The sequence below is a fragment of the Gambusia affinis genome, linkage group LG06, assembly GCF_019740435.1.
Source record: "Gambusia affinis linkage group LG06, SWU_Gaff_1.0, whole genome shotgun sequence".
NCBI classification, from domain to species: Eukaryota; Metazoa; Chordata; class Actinopteri; order Cyprinodontiformes; family Poeciliidae; genus Gambusia; species Gambusia affinis.
The window spans coordinates 22,447,846-22,466,262 of record NC_057873.1 but is presented as its reverse complement, the minus strand read 5'-3'; the positions used below and the strand labels follow the sequence as shown (position 1 = coordinate 22,466,262).

The window sequence follows — 18,417 nt, the reverse complement described above, 5'->3', positions numbered from 1 at the left end:
TTTTTCCTTCTTACAGATTTTTGTTTTTGATTTTTGGGCATAGTTAAGTGTTTTAGTTTATCAGTCACAATAATCTGATTAAATGCAAAATTCAGTTCAAAAGATGATGTTATGCCTTGAGGTTTATAAACCTACTTTGCTAAATTGTGAGTGCTATTTGGTAAATCATGTTTTGGTTCATATTAATAGCCACACCAGGTCATATTGCTGTTGAATCAAGTAATTACCAGTTCCTGTCAGGCAACAGGTAGGAGAGGATCTCAAAAATGAACACATCCTATATGGATCTAAAGAAATTCAAGAGGAAGAAATGAGAAGTCAATTACATTTATCAGTGTGGAAAGGGTTACAAAGCCATTTCTAGGGTGTTTAGTACCTCAGTGAGTGCCAATGTCCGCAAATGAGAAAACATTGAACTGTGAAAAACTTTCCCACTAATAAAACCAAAGAAAGTAATGTAAAATAATATTTGGCCGTCATTTTGTATATTTAAGCTGAAACATATTTGAGTTTCCTGTGGGATAAGATTCAAAGCACACCAGCAAATCCAATGTCTCGAAAAATGAAGTATGTATCTGAATCTGATTATTAAGCTATAGCATGATGACCTTTATTATCCCATTCAATTTTAAAAACCTTTCCCTATCAATAAAACATTTTGTTTTGAAATATCAAATAACCACTTGATTCTAATTTATTTTGATTATAAGATTAAGTTACCAGAAAATGAATGACCCACATGTGTTAACATTATGAAAGACTGTTATTTTTATTTCTGTTAAGTGATTCTTTTTTTCCAACTCGATGTTTTAGCATTACGAGAAAGCGATGAAGGAACTCACAAGACTGTACATCACTGCGATGACGGTACAGCGGCCATATCGCGAGACTAAGCGCAGTTTCCCAGCCAGCAAGTGTGGTGTTTGCGCGATAGAGACGAGGAAAGATGGCGACACAGGGGAGCGAGTCAACTAAACCTACAGTCAGCAACGGAGAGGTAAAATGAATGACAGCCTTACAGTGGGTTTTTACTCGTCACGTTCGGAGAGTTGGAGTCGGTTTGACGGATTCAACGTAGCGTTTGCTCGTCCTAACATTTAACCGTGTCAACCGTTGCTGCGTGAGCCTCAGTGACGTTGTCAGTGCCGGTTGGTTTTAAAACGACCTCCCGTCGCCGCTTACGGTGTGTTGTGAAACCGGGACTGTTAACGAGTCGAGGAGCGAAGGAAGTGTTGACAGTGGAAAATGTACCCGAGGGCGAACCTTAAAATAATCCCGACTATATGTGGAGTTTAATGTGTTAGTGTTTAACCAGCTGACAAACGCAGCGTGACAGTTAGCTATCACAAGGCCTGAACCTGGTCAGCGCAGCATGGCTTGATTAACTGGGCCAGTGTGTTCCCACTCATTTCAACTTTTAAGTTAAACCATTTCACATGCTATTTTTCTCCTTGGTGTCAATGGCGACCGTTCAAATTGCTGCCTCTTAAGATTGGTCAGGTAGGGTAACCAGATGTAGCTTAGCCAAAAACTGCATAACAAGGTTCCTACGCAGTCTCTTTACAGAATGAAAAAACAAGCATAAAGAATTGGCTTCAATTCGACAGTTTTTGGCTCCAGGACAGCTTTCAAAAGCTCTGTCTCAAACAATCTACCCACACGTTTCAAATATGAACCGATCTTCAAAAGATATATATTTTGTATTAGACCATTATGGCTTGCTTCACCCAAGGGCAGTTTCAGTCCTTTTTATTGGTATCTAAACTACTGTGGATCAGCTTCATTTCTGGGGGAAAAAAGCCCGAAATTAGTTATACTATTACCATTTTGAATAGTTTTAACTCAAACTATTTACTCTGAAAAATCACTCAAATTAATTTTAAATAAAAATCAGATCAGATGTGTAGGTTTTATATTAAGACAGATGAAGAGTTTTGTTTTTTTAAAAAGCTTAAATTTGAGGTCATTTATGTTCCTCAGCTTACTCTGTGCCAAGATCACAAAACGCTGAATTAAAAAAATATCTTCATCATATTGCCATGAAACCTACTTGGAACAATCATTGAATGTTTTACCTTCCAGCAGCTGGAGTAAATGTTAGTTAATTAAATTTATAATAGTCCTGTCATTAGCCTAAGGGTCATGTTTGTTACTGTAGAGTATATTTTCACCTTTTTAAAATGTCATCTACCATAAAACCAAAAACACGAAGCTTGTGATCTTTCTCAAAATAAAATATATAATGAAATTCTCATACTGAGACAAAAATTGTTTCCAAATCTTGATGGAATCCTTTGTGGTATATAGAAACTTGAAAGCTTCATACAGACTGGTTTATTTAATAATCCCTTTTCATTTTGAACAGTATTAAACTTGGATTTGTTGGATCAAAATTTTAACAATTAATCCTGTCTAGATCACTAAGAGCAACAGGGAAAAAATATGTATTTTGTGTATGTGTTTTACAAAATGTTTAAAAACTGCTTCCCACAAAAGTTTATAAAAATCTGTTTTTAAGGTGATAGCACAGCCATTAATTGCTAATCAAGTGACTGAAACTCAACAATGGTAACCACAAAAGCTCAATCAGGTCTATGATTTAATTTGGAGAATCTGGCCAGCTGACCAGATGTGTGGATGGTGAGTGGATCACATAAATAAAGATATTAGACCACCACATACCACGTCATTTAAAATTTTGAGCGTTGTAGATAAGTATGTAGTTCCATTTCTTAAAAAAATGTAAATTTTAAATTTGTAAGATTAAATTGCTCAAGCAAACAGAAGGATATAAAGTCACAGCTGTATATTTTATTTAAAAGATGGGTATGATTTTTTTGTTTATGGTAAATGCATTCAGTGAACATAGCTAACTAGATGCTGTGGTATGTAAATGCAGACCTATACAATATTATTACAATTTATATTGTATAGGTCTTTACTATTTTGTTTTAAATTGTAAAATGAATTTACAAAATAAACTTCTTATTGCATCAAATAAATCTTTAAATGAATAAGACCATAAAAGCAGGAACATGGCCAATCTTTTTTTTTTTCTGTTGTTTGTTCTGCATGTTTATAATAAATACTTAGACGTAAATATAAAAAGTGGAGGAACAATCAAGTGGACATTTATTCCACTAAAAGTCTGAGGTCCTGATATGTTGTGTATCAGCATTAGTGCCATAAAATGTGCAGTATTTGTAGAGAAATTTCTTAATGCACTTAACACAACTGGAAACAACTTGGGTGAAGAACTAGAACAGTGAAGACCCCACTTTCCCATAGAAGGTAAAATAGTAATATGGAGAACTTAAATGTACGGTACCTAACCAGACAGATATTGATCTAATGAAATGGAAGCAACCAAAGGAAATGGAAAAAGAGACACTAAAGTACAAAAAATATTCAAAGGTGACTAAATTACCAGAATATATTCACTTGACAGACTCATGCGTTATCTATCTGGTAGAAAAGGCCCACGGTCTTATATTTGTTCCCTCTAATTAAGTGTAGTGTTTAAAAAAGACAGTTATTTCCTGAACATTAGTCATCATAGCATGTTACTAAAGGTCACTGTGATTCATCACTTTAAACCACTTCTCTCCTGTGTGCTTCAGTCTGATGCCCATAAAAATTCAAAGCATCGTATTTCACAAACAGATGAAACTGGATAAAAGATGAAGCTGCAGTGAGTGGCAATAAAAGGCAGAGAATGTGGATAATCATATGTTAGGTAGTTGTAAATCTAAAACTTGTGTGTTGTTGTTTTAGATGTATTTTACAAACATATTTGCAGCATTTTTGTATCATGTATTTTAATTTTTATCAAATGTTAGTTTCCGATGTTTGCATCAGCTTCAAAGGGATTCCTTAATTTTCTAAATTACGGTGAGTCTTTAAATTAGAACATAGTTGGCCACTAAAAACAAGACTTATCTTTGGGACTCTAGATGGTCTTTGGGAATTTTGTGAATGTACTTCATGCATTTGAATGATCAATTTTACAGTCCTCCAGGATTTTGTCTGCCAGAAAGAAAGATGCTTCGTTTTGGTTTCCATGTTCCCGGCTGGGACAATGTGTTTAAGTGTCTCTTTGGCAACGCAAATGCTGTGCAAAGATAAATTTGCCATTAATTATGGAGCTAGCAGTTTCCCAGCTCTCCAAATGTCCTATTGCTAATCTGGATAAATTTCTGAGACGGCTTTCTGAGAGGGGCGTCAGTCGATGACGCCTGGCCAGATTTAATCATAAGTGTATGGTCTGCTCTATTCTGTAACACCAATGATCTCTACACATCAGTCAAGGACAGATTTCTCTTACAATACATCTAAACGTAACTATGGAAAGCTTGGGTGAATCAGGCTTGTGACACAAAAACAAAGCTTTCCAAACTCTATTTTATTTTTATTGTTGTCACAAAGTGTCATAATTACAATTAAACTCAACTTTAAAAAAAAACTTGTGTTTGATGGGGGGTTGTCTCTAATCCCAGATAGAGGGGTAAAACTAGTGTGAATCATTTAGCTGGACAACCTAGTGAATGATTAAACTTTGTTCAGCTGGTGTAAATTATTATCTGAAGGTGGAGAGAGAACCTCTTTCTATTGCTGAGTGCATATTTGGGTTTTCTATACATTTGTTCCATCCAGGAAACAGACGTTTATGTCCCGGATTATTAGCTTTGTTTTATTTTTTCATAGCAGGATATGGTAGTGAGGATGAAAAGCCCTATTTTTGTCCACTTCATAGCCTTCAACAGTGAGGTTTATTATGTTGTTAAGCCAGTTGAATGCTACAGATCTTCTCATTTCCTTCTTGTCCTTGAAAGCTGCATAACCTGTTGAAACTGATGACACTCTTAGCTTTGCGCTGTCTGTTTTAAAAGGCCAACCAGTGCTCTCCCTTGTGTTTATAACAACAGAGCAGATTAGATGGTTAGATGGATAGTGAATGAGTCTCATGACTTGCCATGTGCTTGTCTATTGTGACACTTGAATAGACTGTGGCCTTGCCAGTGGAGAGTGGGGGGTTACATTGGCGTGCTGCAGTTTGGGGTAAAGTGACCACTAATATCTGCTTTTACTGATCCAATCGATCATTTACAGAGACTAAAACCTTCAAATGAAAATGAGATGGAGGGCATTTACCTTTGGCATCTACTTCTAAGGCTTTATAATTTCTTTTGATAGAGTATTATGAACATCATTTTTTTCACCATTTCTGTGTTTCGTAAAATAAAACAATCTTACTTAGTTATTGCCTCATAAATTAAAAAGATCAGTTATTATACATCAAAGTGATTTTTTTATTCTCGTCAGGTCAATTAGAGGGAAACTTGCCGTATACATTTTAACTTGGATCAGGTTTTTGGCTGCTAAATAAAGTTGTAAATGTTTAGAAAAACCTCCCGTACATGTTTTCAAAGAGACATTTTCCCCATCATGGATCTTGTCCTTGTCTAGATTCTTACAGTTTCGACCACAGTTGCAGTAACAGTTTCTGCACAATCTTAAAAAAAAATGTAAAGTGTGATATTTTGTGTTTAGGTATATTTTTAGGTTGGCAATAGAATGGGACAGAGGGGGGGAAAGTATGGAGGAATGTATCTATTGCAAGATATTTTTTATTTCCCTTTTTCCCTTCTTTATGTCTGTTTGGTTTTATATATATATATATTTTTTTTTTAATTAGTTGAAAATTATAAGATAGATTAGGGAGTAAGTAATTATTTAAAGTTGCATAAAAATGTTGGTAATAACTGGGGCGTGGCGTGGTGGCGTAGGGGATAGCGCGAGGCCTTGAGTCCTTGACGCAGCCGTCGCGGGTTCGATTCCCGGACCCGATGACATTTGCCACATGTCTTCTCCCCTCTCCCCTGAGGGAGAGGGGAGAAGGGGAGAAAAATGAAAAAAATGTTTGTAATAACTAACACTATTCTCACTTCATTTGTTGAGCAGATCAAAGTTCTGTTTCAGCAATACTTATTTACACCCTGGTTTCCACTGAGACTGATCTGAACATTGTGACATTACCTACTGCTGCATCACCAATGAATCTTCTATTTGGCCACACTTACATCTTTCTCATGTTTGTGTTTGTAGGTGAGCAGCAATGGAACGGCTGCAACAACAGACGGTCAGGCTGTGCAGACAGCTGAAAATGCCCAGGATCCTCAGCAGCAGCAGCAACAAGCACCTAATGCCTGGCAGGTCATCAAAGGCGTCCTCTTTAGGTGAGCTTTACTTACCTTTAATTCAGCCTGAGTAACTCACTTCATCAGCTGGCAGATAAAGGACTAGTGTGCCATAATAATAATTAATAAAATGTTATGTATTCTATTAGAATCATAATGGAGTCACTGTTTTATTGAAGAATACAATAAAACAAAAATAATGGACGTCAGGTCACTTAGTTCACTATGCTGTGAACTACGATCTGTGTATAGACTCTGCAGTAAGTATACTGCCTCTCTCCTCTGAGTCATCATCTTTTCTGAAGCATAAAGAAGAGGACATAAAAAGAAAATCATTTTCTAATGGTTGAAAAAGATCCAGTCCTGAAATAGAAACTTTATTATATTCCAATTTCATTTTTGTTGTGCTGACACAGCTGCTTCTTCAGCTTCTTCTTCTTTTCTAATTGACACAAATGTCATCTTCATTTGGTTACTGCAGTTAAAAAGCGATATCATTTTAATAAAGCAGAACATCTTGTTCCTTCATTGATGTAATTAGTGATCTTTTTACTCTGTGGTGTTCTGTTTTTGGTGTTTTAAGGCTTTTATTTAAATCTGTTTTTAGGTTTTAGTTGCATGTGAAATTCAGCAAAGGCAGTGGCTCTTTCATGTCTTAATGATGTTTACATCCCGATAAAATATACTACTACTTAAGCTCCAACTAGTTGATAGTAAATAAGTGAAACATTTTAGAATTTTAATTATAAGTCACTTAAGTGGAGTCATCCTGTTAGCCCCTATTCCCCTTTCCACCAAATAAAAAACTTAAAAGTTTCAACATGAAATAAAATTCCGATTTTAATCTGAGTACCACGGTGAAATAAAAATTACATTTGACCTGTTTTTATCTTCTCTACCATTTTTCCCTGTATGTCGGCTAAATCAACATTTTACTGATTTGGGGTCGCTTGTTTCTCCAGAATCTTCATAATTTGGGCAATCAGTAGTTGGTTCCGCAGAGGGTCGTCCACTCCTGACCCCAACACACCAGCAGGGGCCCCCAGAGTACCCAGCAGGAACCTCTTCCCCAAGGACACCCTCATGGTACAGCACTTTTCCTCTTTGTCTTCCTGTTTTCTCATTTATTTGCATTAAAGATATATATAAAAAAAATTAAAATATGCAGTGTTTCTTAAAAGTTGTTTGAAATATCTTTGACAAAATTTGAGTTTAAATTTAGTAGGCATTAATATTTTTTTCAAGGTACTATATATATATATATATAAAGAATAAAGCTCTCTTGTTGGGATCCCTAATGTAATCTCAACGTGGCCGAGTGTTAGCATGCTCTCAGCCTATCTGGCGGCATCTCTCCTGCTGCTGTAATAAGATAAACACCTTTTTTTTTTTTTTCTCACTGTGCCTGCAGGACCTGTACGTCTACGTGTCCCAGGAGGAGGTGTTCTCTGACTTCAACAACACAGATGCCCTTTTCTGGTTCCACAGGGACCTGGTCTACGGAGACTGGGCCACAGGGGGGAGCGGAGATGGCTGCTCCCAGCAATATAAAGAGTTGGACATCTCCGAGGTAAGGGGTTTCTGAGAAGAGGGGAGGAGAGGGATCTACAGTGGAAGAGTGAGTTGATAAATTTGTGTCTGCGACTCTTAATGTCTTCCTGTTTGGTGCTTGATTGCAGAAAGTTCATCAGAACGGCTCCCTGTACATTCATGTCTATTTCACTAAAAGTGGATTCCACCCCGACCCGAAACGCAAGGGGCAGTACCGCAGACTGGCAACAGTTCATTCAACAAGAAGTAAGGACCAGGAATACTCAAACAAGTTGTTTTAAAAATAGCAATTAAATGACCACTGATCACTGCTTTGTTTTTTGTTTTTTTCAGTGCTCAATAAATTCAAAAGAAGAAAGTTTTTGAAAACTAAGAATCTGCTCACAGGAGAGACGGAAGCAGATCCTGAGATGATTAAGGTGAACTCGCACAAAAAAAACACAGTTATGGCTAAAATGTTGTCCAACCCCTGCAGTTTTGTCAGATATAACATCCCCATTTCAACAGGGGGCAAATATTTTTGTTGTTTAAGGAAAAAAGGGGAAAAGATTTTCAAAATAAAAATTGATGCATTTAACAGAACCATTTTCTTTTTCATTTGTAACAGAGCTTACCTGTACCAATTGGTCTAATAGCTTCATATCAAAATCTCATGTAAAATAGCAAAGATTCCTGGGAAAGGATGAACACAGAGAAAAGAGAGCAAAGAATTTAATCACTAGAAATATTTTCTGATCTAAATGAAATAAGCATAAGGGCATCAACACATTTGTTCTGCAAACTGGATAACCCAAGTAAAAGATAATTTATTTAAATTTTAGTCTGTTTTTTTTTTTTTAAGTGGTTTTCCATTCTTTGTTTTTGGCTGTTGCTGCTCTGAAATGTCTCAACTATATTTCCTCACAGCGGGCAGAGAGCCACGGTCCAGTGGAGATTATCTCCCACTGGCACCCCAACCTGACCATTAACATGGTGGATGATCACACAGCCTGGGTGAAAGGCTCTGTCCCACCCCCTCTAGACCAATGTGAGTTTCACTTCCTGTTTTTAATGTTTCGGTTGTAACTGAATTTCTAGCTTGGTTTTACATCTGGTATTCCCATTGTCCTGTGTCTGATTCCAGATGTTAAGTTCGACGCAGTAAGTGGCGACTACTACCCCATAGTTTACTTCAATGACTACTGGAACCTGCAGAAGGACTACTATCCCATCAACGAGACCCTGACCAAACTCCCCCTGAGGCTCACCTACTGCCCACTGTCCCTGTGGCGCTGGCAGCTCTATGCTGCCCAGAACGCGCGCTCGCCATGGAACTTCCTGCCTGAGGACACGTACGAGCAATCGGACGAAGACCAAGACTCCGTCAAGGTGAGCTCCCACAGCTAAATACAATAAACCCCTGTGAATACATTTTTTGAGAAAAGCATTTTAACTTGTATGCTTTAACATTAAAATGTTTTTTCCTTGTATAGGTCGCCCTTTTGGAAACCAATCCGTACCTGCTGGGACTCACCATTGTGGTGTCTATTGTACACAGCATCTTTGAGTTCCTCGCTTTCAAGAATGGTGAGTAGGCAGATATGTTTTTTTTTTTTGTTTTTTTCATCACAAACAGTGTGTTTTGGTGTGGTTTCCCAGCTGAGCTTCACCTCATCATCCTCTGTTTTTCTTCTTTTCTTTCCTTCCCATTAGATATCCAGTTTTGGAACAGCAGACAGTCTCTTGAAGGACTGTCTGTGCGCTCCATCATATTTGGGGTGTTTCAGTCTCTTGTTGTGTTGCTGTACATTTTGGACAACGAAACCAACTTTGTGGTGCAAGTCAGCGTCTTCATCGGTCTTCTAATTGATCTGTGGAAGATCACCAAGGTTATGGATGTCAAGGTAAGTAAATAAACACTAACCAATGTGTGCATTTTGGTGTAAAATTAGGGAAAGTTTCTATATTTTAGGGAAGAAATTAAGTCAGAACCAAATTAAACATGTGTATATATTACTAGGCCTGTCACAATAAACAATAAATCAATTAATTGTATAATAAACTGGAACAAACTCAATAATTTTCATTTGCAAGACAATTTTGTCCACAGGGGGCTCAAAAATTAATTAACTATTCAGGGGCCTCCAGACATTCAGGGGCCCCTAGAAATTGTTTAATTGTAACACAGACCATAGATCTAAACCTGTAGCATCACTTATAGAGAATGACAATGTTATTACATTTTATTTAATGCATTCAGCTGAGAAAATAATTTTTTACATTCAGGATTTGATTAGGAAGTTTACTTTGTGAAAGTTTAAAGAATCATTGTGATAGTTTGATTGTTGTGTTACCATGGCTACAGTATGGTGTGATCTTTGTGTTTGAATTGGGTTTGTTCACAAATACATCACAGCAAATAACCAATAATCAGTGATTGATTTTAAACTCGGTCTGTAAACCTGGTCTCCCTCTCACAGATTCACCTTATCAATTTTTAAACATGTTAGCGATGCTGAGGTTCTTAGTAGGATGGGTTTCTGAGGGTGGGGGATTCTGTCTAAGGCCCCATATTACCTTGGGCCGGCCCTGCATGAAGAGCCGCTGCGATGCGCATCTCTGGAATCTACCTGGAATCTTCCTGGAATCCCCCAGTGGCCCCTGTCAGTCCCCCGATGCTTTGGAGATGTTTTGATTAATTTCATTGTGGCGTGTTTGGCTTTTTGCTGCGGTTCTAATTATTGCTCCAGTATTTTTTCTGATGTTTATTTTGTGAAGTCTAAATGGGCCGATTCTTTCTCTAACACTTGAGGTTCTGCAATAACTTCTATCTACAGCCGTGAACCTCCAGCCCAGATCCCATCAGCAGCGGCTTTAAACCGCCTGGTAGTGACGTTAGGGAGAAGCAGAGCGAACAGAGAGCAGCTGGTACTGAGGTTTTGAGCTGCGTCGCGGTGACAGTCGCAGTACCGTGTCTTATATCAGGATGTCTGATATAAAGACAGACATTCTTTATATCTGTCGGTGGGACTGACTCAGACTGCCTGGAGCGAATCGGGCATTTAGCAGCCTGATGAAGTTAAAGTCAGAAGTTTTCTCTGCAGCTGAAGCATTTCTGTGTTTAGGGGTGAGGCGGGTTTTTTCCCCCGCTATTGCGAGGACAATTATGAAAATATAAATGGAAACCGTTTTTCTAACATCAACATCAGACCCCTCTCCAGGGGGTCTTTTTGTGGGCTCTACTGTCCCTTTTATCATAGTAGGCTGACAGGAAAGGGGGAGAGAGAGGAGGGAAGACATGCGGCAAATGTCGCCAGGTCGGGGAATCGAACCAGCGACGGTCGCGTCGAGGACTGAAGGCCTCCAAATGTGGGTCGTGCTATCCCCTACGCCACCACAGCACGCCCAACATCAGACGTTTTTATTCATAAACCAGTGTATGAAAAAAATATTCTTGCCCATAATTTGATAGTTAGAGGACACAGATCCACCCCATTCCTCACCATGGACCCGGCGACTGAACAACATGGAGGCTCTGAGAGTCATTATTACAGTAGACTGAGGGCAGCCAGATTAGTTTATTTTTTACTAAATTATTATATTTAGCTAAATATTATTGCAGAGGGGCACAAGCAGGCTTTCTGACATACAGATTAAAAATAAACAAATAAAAAACTGGAGAAAAAAAAAAGACTTGGAAAAACAAAATCCCTCTAAACTTCACTGGGGCATCAAGGATAAAAGGGGCAGGGGCTCAAGCCCCTTTTGCCCTCGCCCCTCCTCCTGCAGGTGCCTGTTCAGTAGTTAACAAAATGCCGTATATATCCAAAATAAATTAAAAGAAATTTGACTTTGCATTATAGCCATAGTTAATGCCTTGAAATTGGCTTCTGTCTCTTTAAGAAGCTCTTACTCTTTCTAACCCCCCTTGAGCACATCATGGCAAGAATTATAGCCGGAAATGGTAGGGGTTGGGCTCATTATGTAATTTTCTTTTTTTACCAGATTTATATGAATTTCTGTTCTGATCATTATTTTTTGCTCCCTCTAGTTGGATCGAGAGAACAAAATCGCAGGGATTCTTCCAAGATTGGTATTCAAAGATAAATCGACATATGTGGAGTCTTCAACCAAAATCTATGATGATGTAAGTATGCATGATGTTCAAGATGCAGCACTCTAGTCATGTCTATTCCAGTAAATTCAATTTAAGAAGGGAAACCCGTGTAAAGATGAGGTAAATACTTTTATAATTTTTTTAAAGTTAAAAAAATAAGAATTAGGCTGGAATATTATTAAAACAAAATTTAAGTAAAGGGTATCTGGTAGAAATGTGACGCTGCGGCCTGTTATAAACGTTGGTATTGCTGATCAGCGTCGTCTTGCAAATAGCTACTAGTAAGGACTGGGGCAGAAAGCTTAAAATGGTTATTGCTAAAGAAGGTTGGCTATAGTCAGTGTGTTGGGTCAAAGCCTATTTTTGAAAACGTTAAGTGGAAGGAAAATGTTGCCCAAGTAACAGAAATGATAATCATCGTTAACAAACGTTAAAAAGAGTTCCACTTTTTAAATTGAATTCACCTGGGCTGATGAAGGTGAATCAGTCAGCAGTGTTGTTTCCTGTTGGCAACCCTGAATGCTGATGCCTGATGAGTGACCTGAACGGGTCTTTTAAGGGCGTCTTGAGTTTTTTTTTTTTATTATTCAATTGTATTTCACTAAAACATCAATGAACATCAGTGTATGTAAGTAGGACAAAGTTGTGTTGACCTCTGTTCTGTGTTGTGTTAACAGATGGCCTTCAGGTACTTGTCATGGCTGCTCTATCCTCTGTTCGGCTGCTACGCCATCTACAGTTTATTGTACGTAGAGCACAAAGGCTGGTACTCCTGGGTACTCAGCATGCTTTATGGCTTCTTGTTAACCTTTGGTAAGTTTGTCTGATGGTTTCGTGCCCTTTATTACATGTTTTTTTTTTTTCTGCTGCTTGCTCTCTGCTGCAGGGTACATTTACAATAATCTCAGCTGTGACCATGTAAATAAAACCAAATCTAGATTTAGAGTAATTTGGGCTGGAAATGTTCCACCTGTCAAATCAAGGCTTTTTTTTTATTTTTTTTTTTTATTGGAAATAATGGAAAAAACCCCAAAAATAAAAACATGCATTTACTTTCTTTTATACAGTAAAATGTGAAATATAAACAAGATAAGGTCTTGGATTGAAAGACTGTGGATGTCTTAAATATTCAGATTACTGCAGCGAAACGTTCAAAGCTGTTATAAATTTGCCTTTTTGTGTCTTTGTGTTATAGATTTCCTTCCAAAAGATTATTATGCCATTACTAAATGTTCAGTGCTTATTTATCTGCTGGTGATCTTATTGTGCATATACTAAAATTCCTGTGTGTGCTTGTATTGTTTTAATGGGATTTGTTTTTGTCAGGTTTGCTGCATCCCTTTAACTGTACCTGGTTGCAAACACACCTGCTGGTTTTAATACTTGCATCATAGTTGCACATCTATATTCCCTGCAGTCTCTGTTAAGGCTTTGTGTATTTTTAGACTTTGAATTGCTCTCTGGCAAGTTGCCTGCTTGCTTTACTGAGTTGATTGTATAACCAGCTGCTTTCCATCTCTGCTTTTGGTCTTTTTAGGTTTCATTACAATGACACCGCAGCTATTCATCAACTACAAAATGAAGTCTGTAGCTCACCTCCCGTGGAGGATGCTCACCTACAAGGCTCTCAATACCTTTATTGATGACCTGTTTGCCTTTGTGATCAAGATGCCCATGATGTACAGGATAGGATGCCTTAGAGACGGTAAATCCTTTGTTGATGCAAATTCCCAAGTGCTTGAGAAGAAGACAACTGGACTTCTCTCTTGTTTCTTGAAGGCGACTGAGAGATGAAATAACATGAAACAAGAGAAGTCCATTTGCCTTCTACTAAAATATTTAACTGACAATCTGATAATTATGTTAATCAGAGAATGTTATGTGACTTGAACATGATGCGTGCTGTTTTTCTGTGATGCGTCTTAGATTTTTACTCGAGAGGCAGCAAATCCAGAGTCTTTTTGTTTGTCTGGAGGAAGATTTGCTCAAATTCTTTTGTTTAATATCAAACAAAAAACGGAGCTCACAAATATTTGCTCTAGGAGTGTAGCGATGACTCAGACCTGCTGTCCAGATTACAAGAATGCTGGGATGTCGTTAATCCTCCAACTCGTGGCAATTAATTGTAGCTACTTATAAGCAGTTTTCTTTTCATTTTGAAGAAAGCATTCTTGATTCAGCCCTTAAGTTAAAAATCAGATGTATTTTGGGGCATTGTTTTTGGATTTAAATATTTAGAATTTTGCTTATTGTAATTTTAAATGTATTTTGTTTTACATGTTTCTAAACATTTTAATTCTCAGATTAAAACTAAGGAAGGTTCACAGAAAAAGAAAAATGGAAAATAAGCATCTGGATTTCTTTGAACAACTATTTATAGCTGTTTGTCATTAAGTTGAAGAATCCCTATGAAATATGTTCACAGTACTTTATGGTCAGTCACATTTTGTTGAGACTTCACTTTGGTTGTGTTATTTGGTTATAACAAAACAAAATAATCACAACCAAGGAATGTAATGGATGATGTACAGCATGTTCAGATGAGTTGTAATGTGGTTTTAGTGTGTGTTCAGGCCCCCTGATACTTTAGAAAACCACCTAATGCTGCAGTTAAAGCTAAAATATGTCTCTACAAGCTTTACATGTTTAGAGAATTAAACATTTAACCATTTTTTCTGTGTGAAACGGTTCCAGCTCAAACTGGTTGTGAACTCCAGCTTTCAAGTCTTGCCACAGCAACTCAATGGGATTTACCGGTAGCTCTGGACTTTGACTGGGCCATGAGCTGGCTTCAAATGAAGCTATTACAGAGTAACTCTGTTAGTTTAGAGTTTTAAGCCAAAACAGTTTGGCCTTTTATGTCCTTTTAATGTATGAATTATGATCCTTTACATCAGGATTTTTTTCCAAAGTGTCTTTGATTTTCTTAAGGCATTAAAAAAAGGTAGGAAAAAAAAGTAAAAAAAAATAGATTTTCTCCAAATAGTTAATAGTATTGTTCTTTAGGGGTTACATATATATATATATATATATATATATATATATATATATATATATATATATATACTAACATTTCTAAAGTATCAGGGGGCCTGAACACACACTATATATATATATGTAACCCCTAAAGAACAATACTATTAACTATTTGGAGAAAATCTATTTTTTTTTACTTTTTTTTCCTACCTTTTTTTAATGCCTTAAGAAAATCAAATATATATATATATATATATATATAGTCCTCTACAGTTGAAGGAGGGCCTGGGTTGCAGTGGATGGCCAGTAGTTGATGGTGTATTGTATGATGCATTGGTGTCCACTGCAGTGATCACTTTGTACAAAAGGCACATGGTGGCAAACTTAACTTCTTATGCTTTTTTTTTTTTTTATTAACATTTTTTTTCTCGCCACTTTCTAAGTTCAAATATTTGGCGTGTCCAACTAATAGTTGCTCTGTTGGCAGATTCTACACTGCAGTTTGTGGTTGTAGGTTGTGACAATTTGGAAATCTTTTTATGGCGCATGAATACTTTGGCGGGGCAACATATTTGGTAGTTTGGATATTAAAGGTTATACTTATAAGTACAGAAAAGCCTCAAACCTAAACTCCACCTATTTGTTGTATTATTTAAATTTTTAACTTTTTTTTTGTTTGTTTTGTTTTTGGATGATGCTTTCTGAAATGTGTTGCTAATTCCGAGCCGCACTGATTCACTGACACATCCGACTTCTGACTCCTCTCCTGCAGACGTGGTGTTCTTCATCTACCTTTACCAGCGCTGGATCTACCGGGTCGATCCCAACAGAGTGAATGAATTCGGCACCAGCGGAGTGGACCACTCCCAGAACAACACTGCAGAGACCGCGCCCGCTGTCACAGACAAACCAGAGGGGGAGAAAAAGAACGATTAAACACGACCCCGCACTTATCTTCTCCCGTGGCTCCGACCGCCGGGGCGAAGAGGACTTAGTGCAGGGAGCGAAGTGGTCGTTTAGCCGTTTAAAGGACGCCGCTACAGAAAAAAAAAAGAAAAAAAAAAAGAAAGAAACAAAAAAGTTGCAGTTTAACTGTTCCCTCTGATCTCTTTGTGGATCCGCAGAGAGTCCTATTCAGTGTAGACTTGGTAAATTCTTATTTCTGTTCCACCACCCTTCCCTGCCCTCTCGTTTTGCAGTTCAAGTGAAGTAATACAAAACGTGACGTACTGTATTCTGTAAGATTTCTTTCCGGAGGGTGACGATGTGTTCGGCTAGATGTTGGAAGGGGAACAGTTGCCGGTTTTTCCTCCATTTTACTTTTTAAACAGGGAAGAAAGAGGCCAAGTGCAACTTTTCTTTGTGTCAATTCCTTGTGAATTATTTTTTTTTTCTCCTTCTTCTTTTCATTCCATGTGAGCACCGTGTTTCGGGTTTGCCTAGAAATGTGCGTGTAGTGCTGGAGGAAACTGGAAAAGTTCCTAGCCACACTGGAGGACGAGACGTGGTGACCGGAGACGTGACGGACGACCCCGCGGGGCGCGCTGCCCGCCAGACAATGACTACTACACTCAATTTTAAAAATGGTTAATGTTCTAGACTTGAACACAGAGGAAAAAAAATAACAGCCTTGTTGGTATTAATATAAGATATTGATAATATTGATGACTTAATCTTGTTTTGCAGTCACTGTAACATTCTTTTGTATCTCCTTTAAACTGTACAGACTTATGTTGATAATTAATGTCCAAAATATTCAGAAACCAATGAGTTGGAAGCCTGATTTTTTTTTATGTGTCCCATCAGCCTGATGTCTGACTTTTTTTATTTATTTTTTTTCATTAACCTTCACCAAATCACCACAGCAGCCAGGAAACCAGGAAACGTCAGATACGTTCTAACAGAATTACAGTGTCTCTCTTTTTTTTTTTTTTTTTTTTTAAAGCTCTGTAAATCAAAAGAGAAGGGTTCCATGTTGGTGCATATTAAATTTTTGCGCATCCATGTTTATAGTAAAGACTTAAGTGATTTGAAATGTCTATGCAACGCTTTGTTTTTCAGATTTTACTTCAATTTTTTTTTTTCTTGCATGGAACTGCCTTTTATTAGTTTCTAATGATATTGAGGGAAATATAATTTGTGTATTTTAAAAACATCCACATTATGAGCCAGCTTTTAATCCTCTTCTCTAAATTGTCGTCCCTTCTGATTCTGGTATGTCTGCAGAACGACGGTAACCAGCATTCAGTTCCCTGCAGCCTAAAGATGACGGCTAATAGACATTCTGTTTGCAAATAAAATATTAAATGTTTAGAAAAATCGGCTGTATTTATACTGACCCGTCAGTTTGGAAAATTGAAACCGATATAAAATTTAAGCTAGTAGGTCTTGACATGGGTTGAGGAATCACAACAAAATTATTCAATTAATCTTTTATAGTTTCACTTCAGATAAATGCCTAAAATGTACATATTTAAAAAAAAAAAAACATTCAGTTTGCTTCTTCATGAGCTCCACTGACTTTATATAGACAGTTGCAGTGACTGTATACATTTATGCTTCATGACGTTTAACAATTCATAACTGGGTTTAAAATTTGACTTTTGTTTCCGAAGTGAATTTTCTTTAAAGATTGACATGTACACATTCACTCTCGCTACTAGTCGGTGAATTGAACGTTTGCCAGCTGTCTCTTGACTCCAGACTGTTTGTAGCCATCACTGAGCTTCCAGCATATTTCTAGCTCAATGTTTGACCCACTCTTCTTGGCAGAACTGGTAGCGTTGGTGTAAACAAAATCATGTTGGTTTCACAAAAATCCGCTGTGACGGCCTAAATTGCATAAAAACGTAATTTGACTTTGGTTCCAAGCTCAGCATATAGAGAAAGTATGTGTATAAATATTAGAGGAAGTAAAATAAGGATAAAGGAACAATATGTACATGTAATTTTTAGGCATTTGTTTTATTATAAGAATCTATCTGGCTCTTTTATCCATCCATTCCTAAACTAGTTGTGGAGTTTGGGCTCATTGTTCTGTTGGAACCCACAATTTTGTCAACACTTCAGTCATTGATTCTAATCACTCACTGGAAAAATGATACTAGATTTTGGACGGTTTATGGTGAGTCTTATGAATGAATTTGAGCTCTGGAAGTAAAGCTAGAGCTATTTTACCTACATATTAGATACTTTTGGAAAAGAAACCTAAGAACAATCTGACAACAGCCAGCATTACACTGGCAGCAAAACACCCTGCAGCCCTTCCAGCATTAGTACTGCATTGTACAAAGTACATAAAATAAACTATCAGCAGCTTAATGGTGGAAACTTGTCCACTGTTGATGTTGCAACAAGGCAATGATCCAAAATACACATCAAAACTAGATTTGAAATGAAAAAAGCAGGGTATCGTTAATGTTCATGTTAAAAAGTTGAGTCTGCAGGAAACAAAATTATCTATCCCATTTTTATTAAGCGTCACAAATCCTGCAGAATTATGTCTGAATCTTGTTAATGGCCACAAAAGTTGTTAGTAAGATGCTGCATAAGAGGCATTGTTTAATTTTGAACCTGCATGGATTTGACAAAATCCAT

General features: G+C 37.3%; 1 protein-coding gene across 1 annotated transcript; it reads left to right on the top strand.

The window, feature by feature from the left end:
- Positions 1-811: 811 nt before the first annotated feature.
- clptm1 (CLPTM1 regulator of GABA type A receptor forward trafficking) lies at positions 812-16,855 on the top strand. Its single transcript, XM_044120716.1, has 14 exons — positions 812-997; positions 6,106-6,236; positions 7,160-7,283; positions 7,609-7,767; positions 7,877-7,994; positions 8,082-8,167; positions 8,655-8,775; positions 8,872-9,116; positions 9,221-9,314; positions 9,441-9,631; positions 11,779-11,874; positions 12,522-12,657; positions 13,382-13,549; positions 15,593-16,855. Exons 1-14 carry the CDS (start codon positions 947-949, stop codon positions 15,754-15,756), a joined length of 1,884 nt encoding a protein of 627 aa, XP_043976651.1. The 5' UTR covers positions 812-946; the 3' UTR covers positions 15,757-16,855.
- Positions 16,856-18,417: the final 1,562 nt, after the last annotated feature.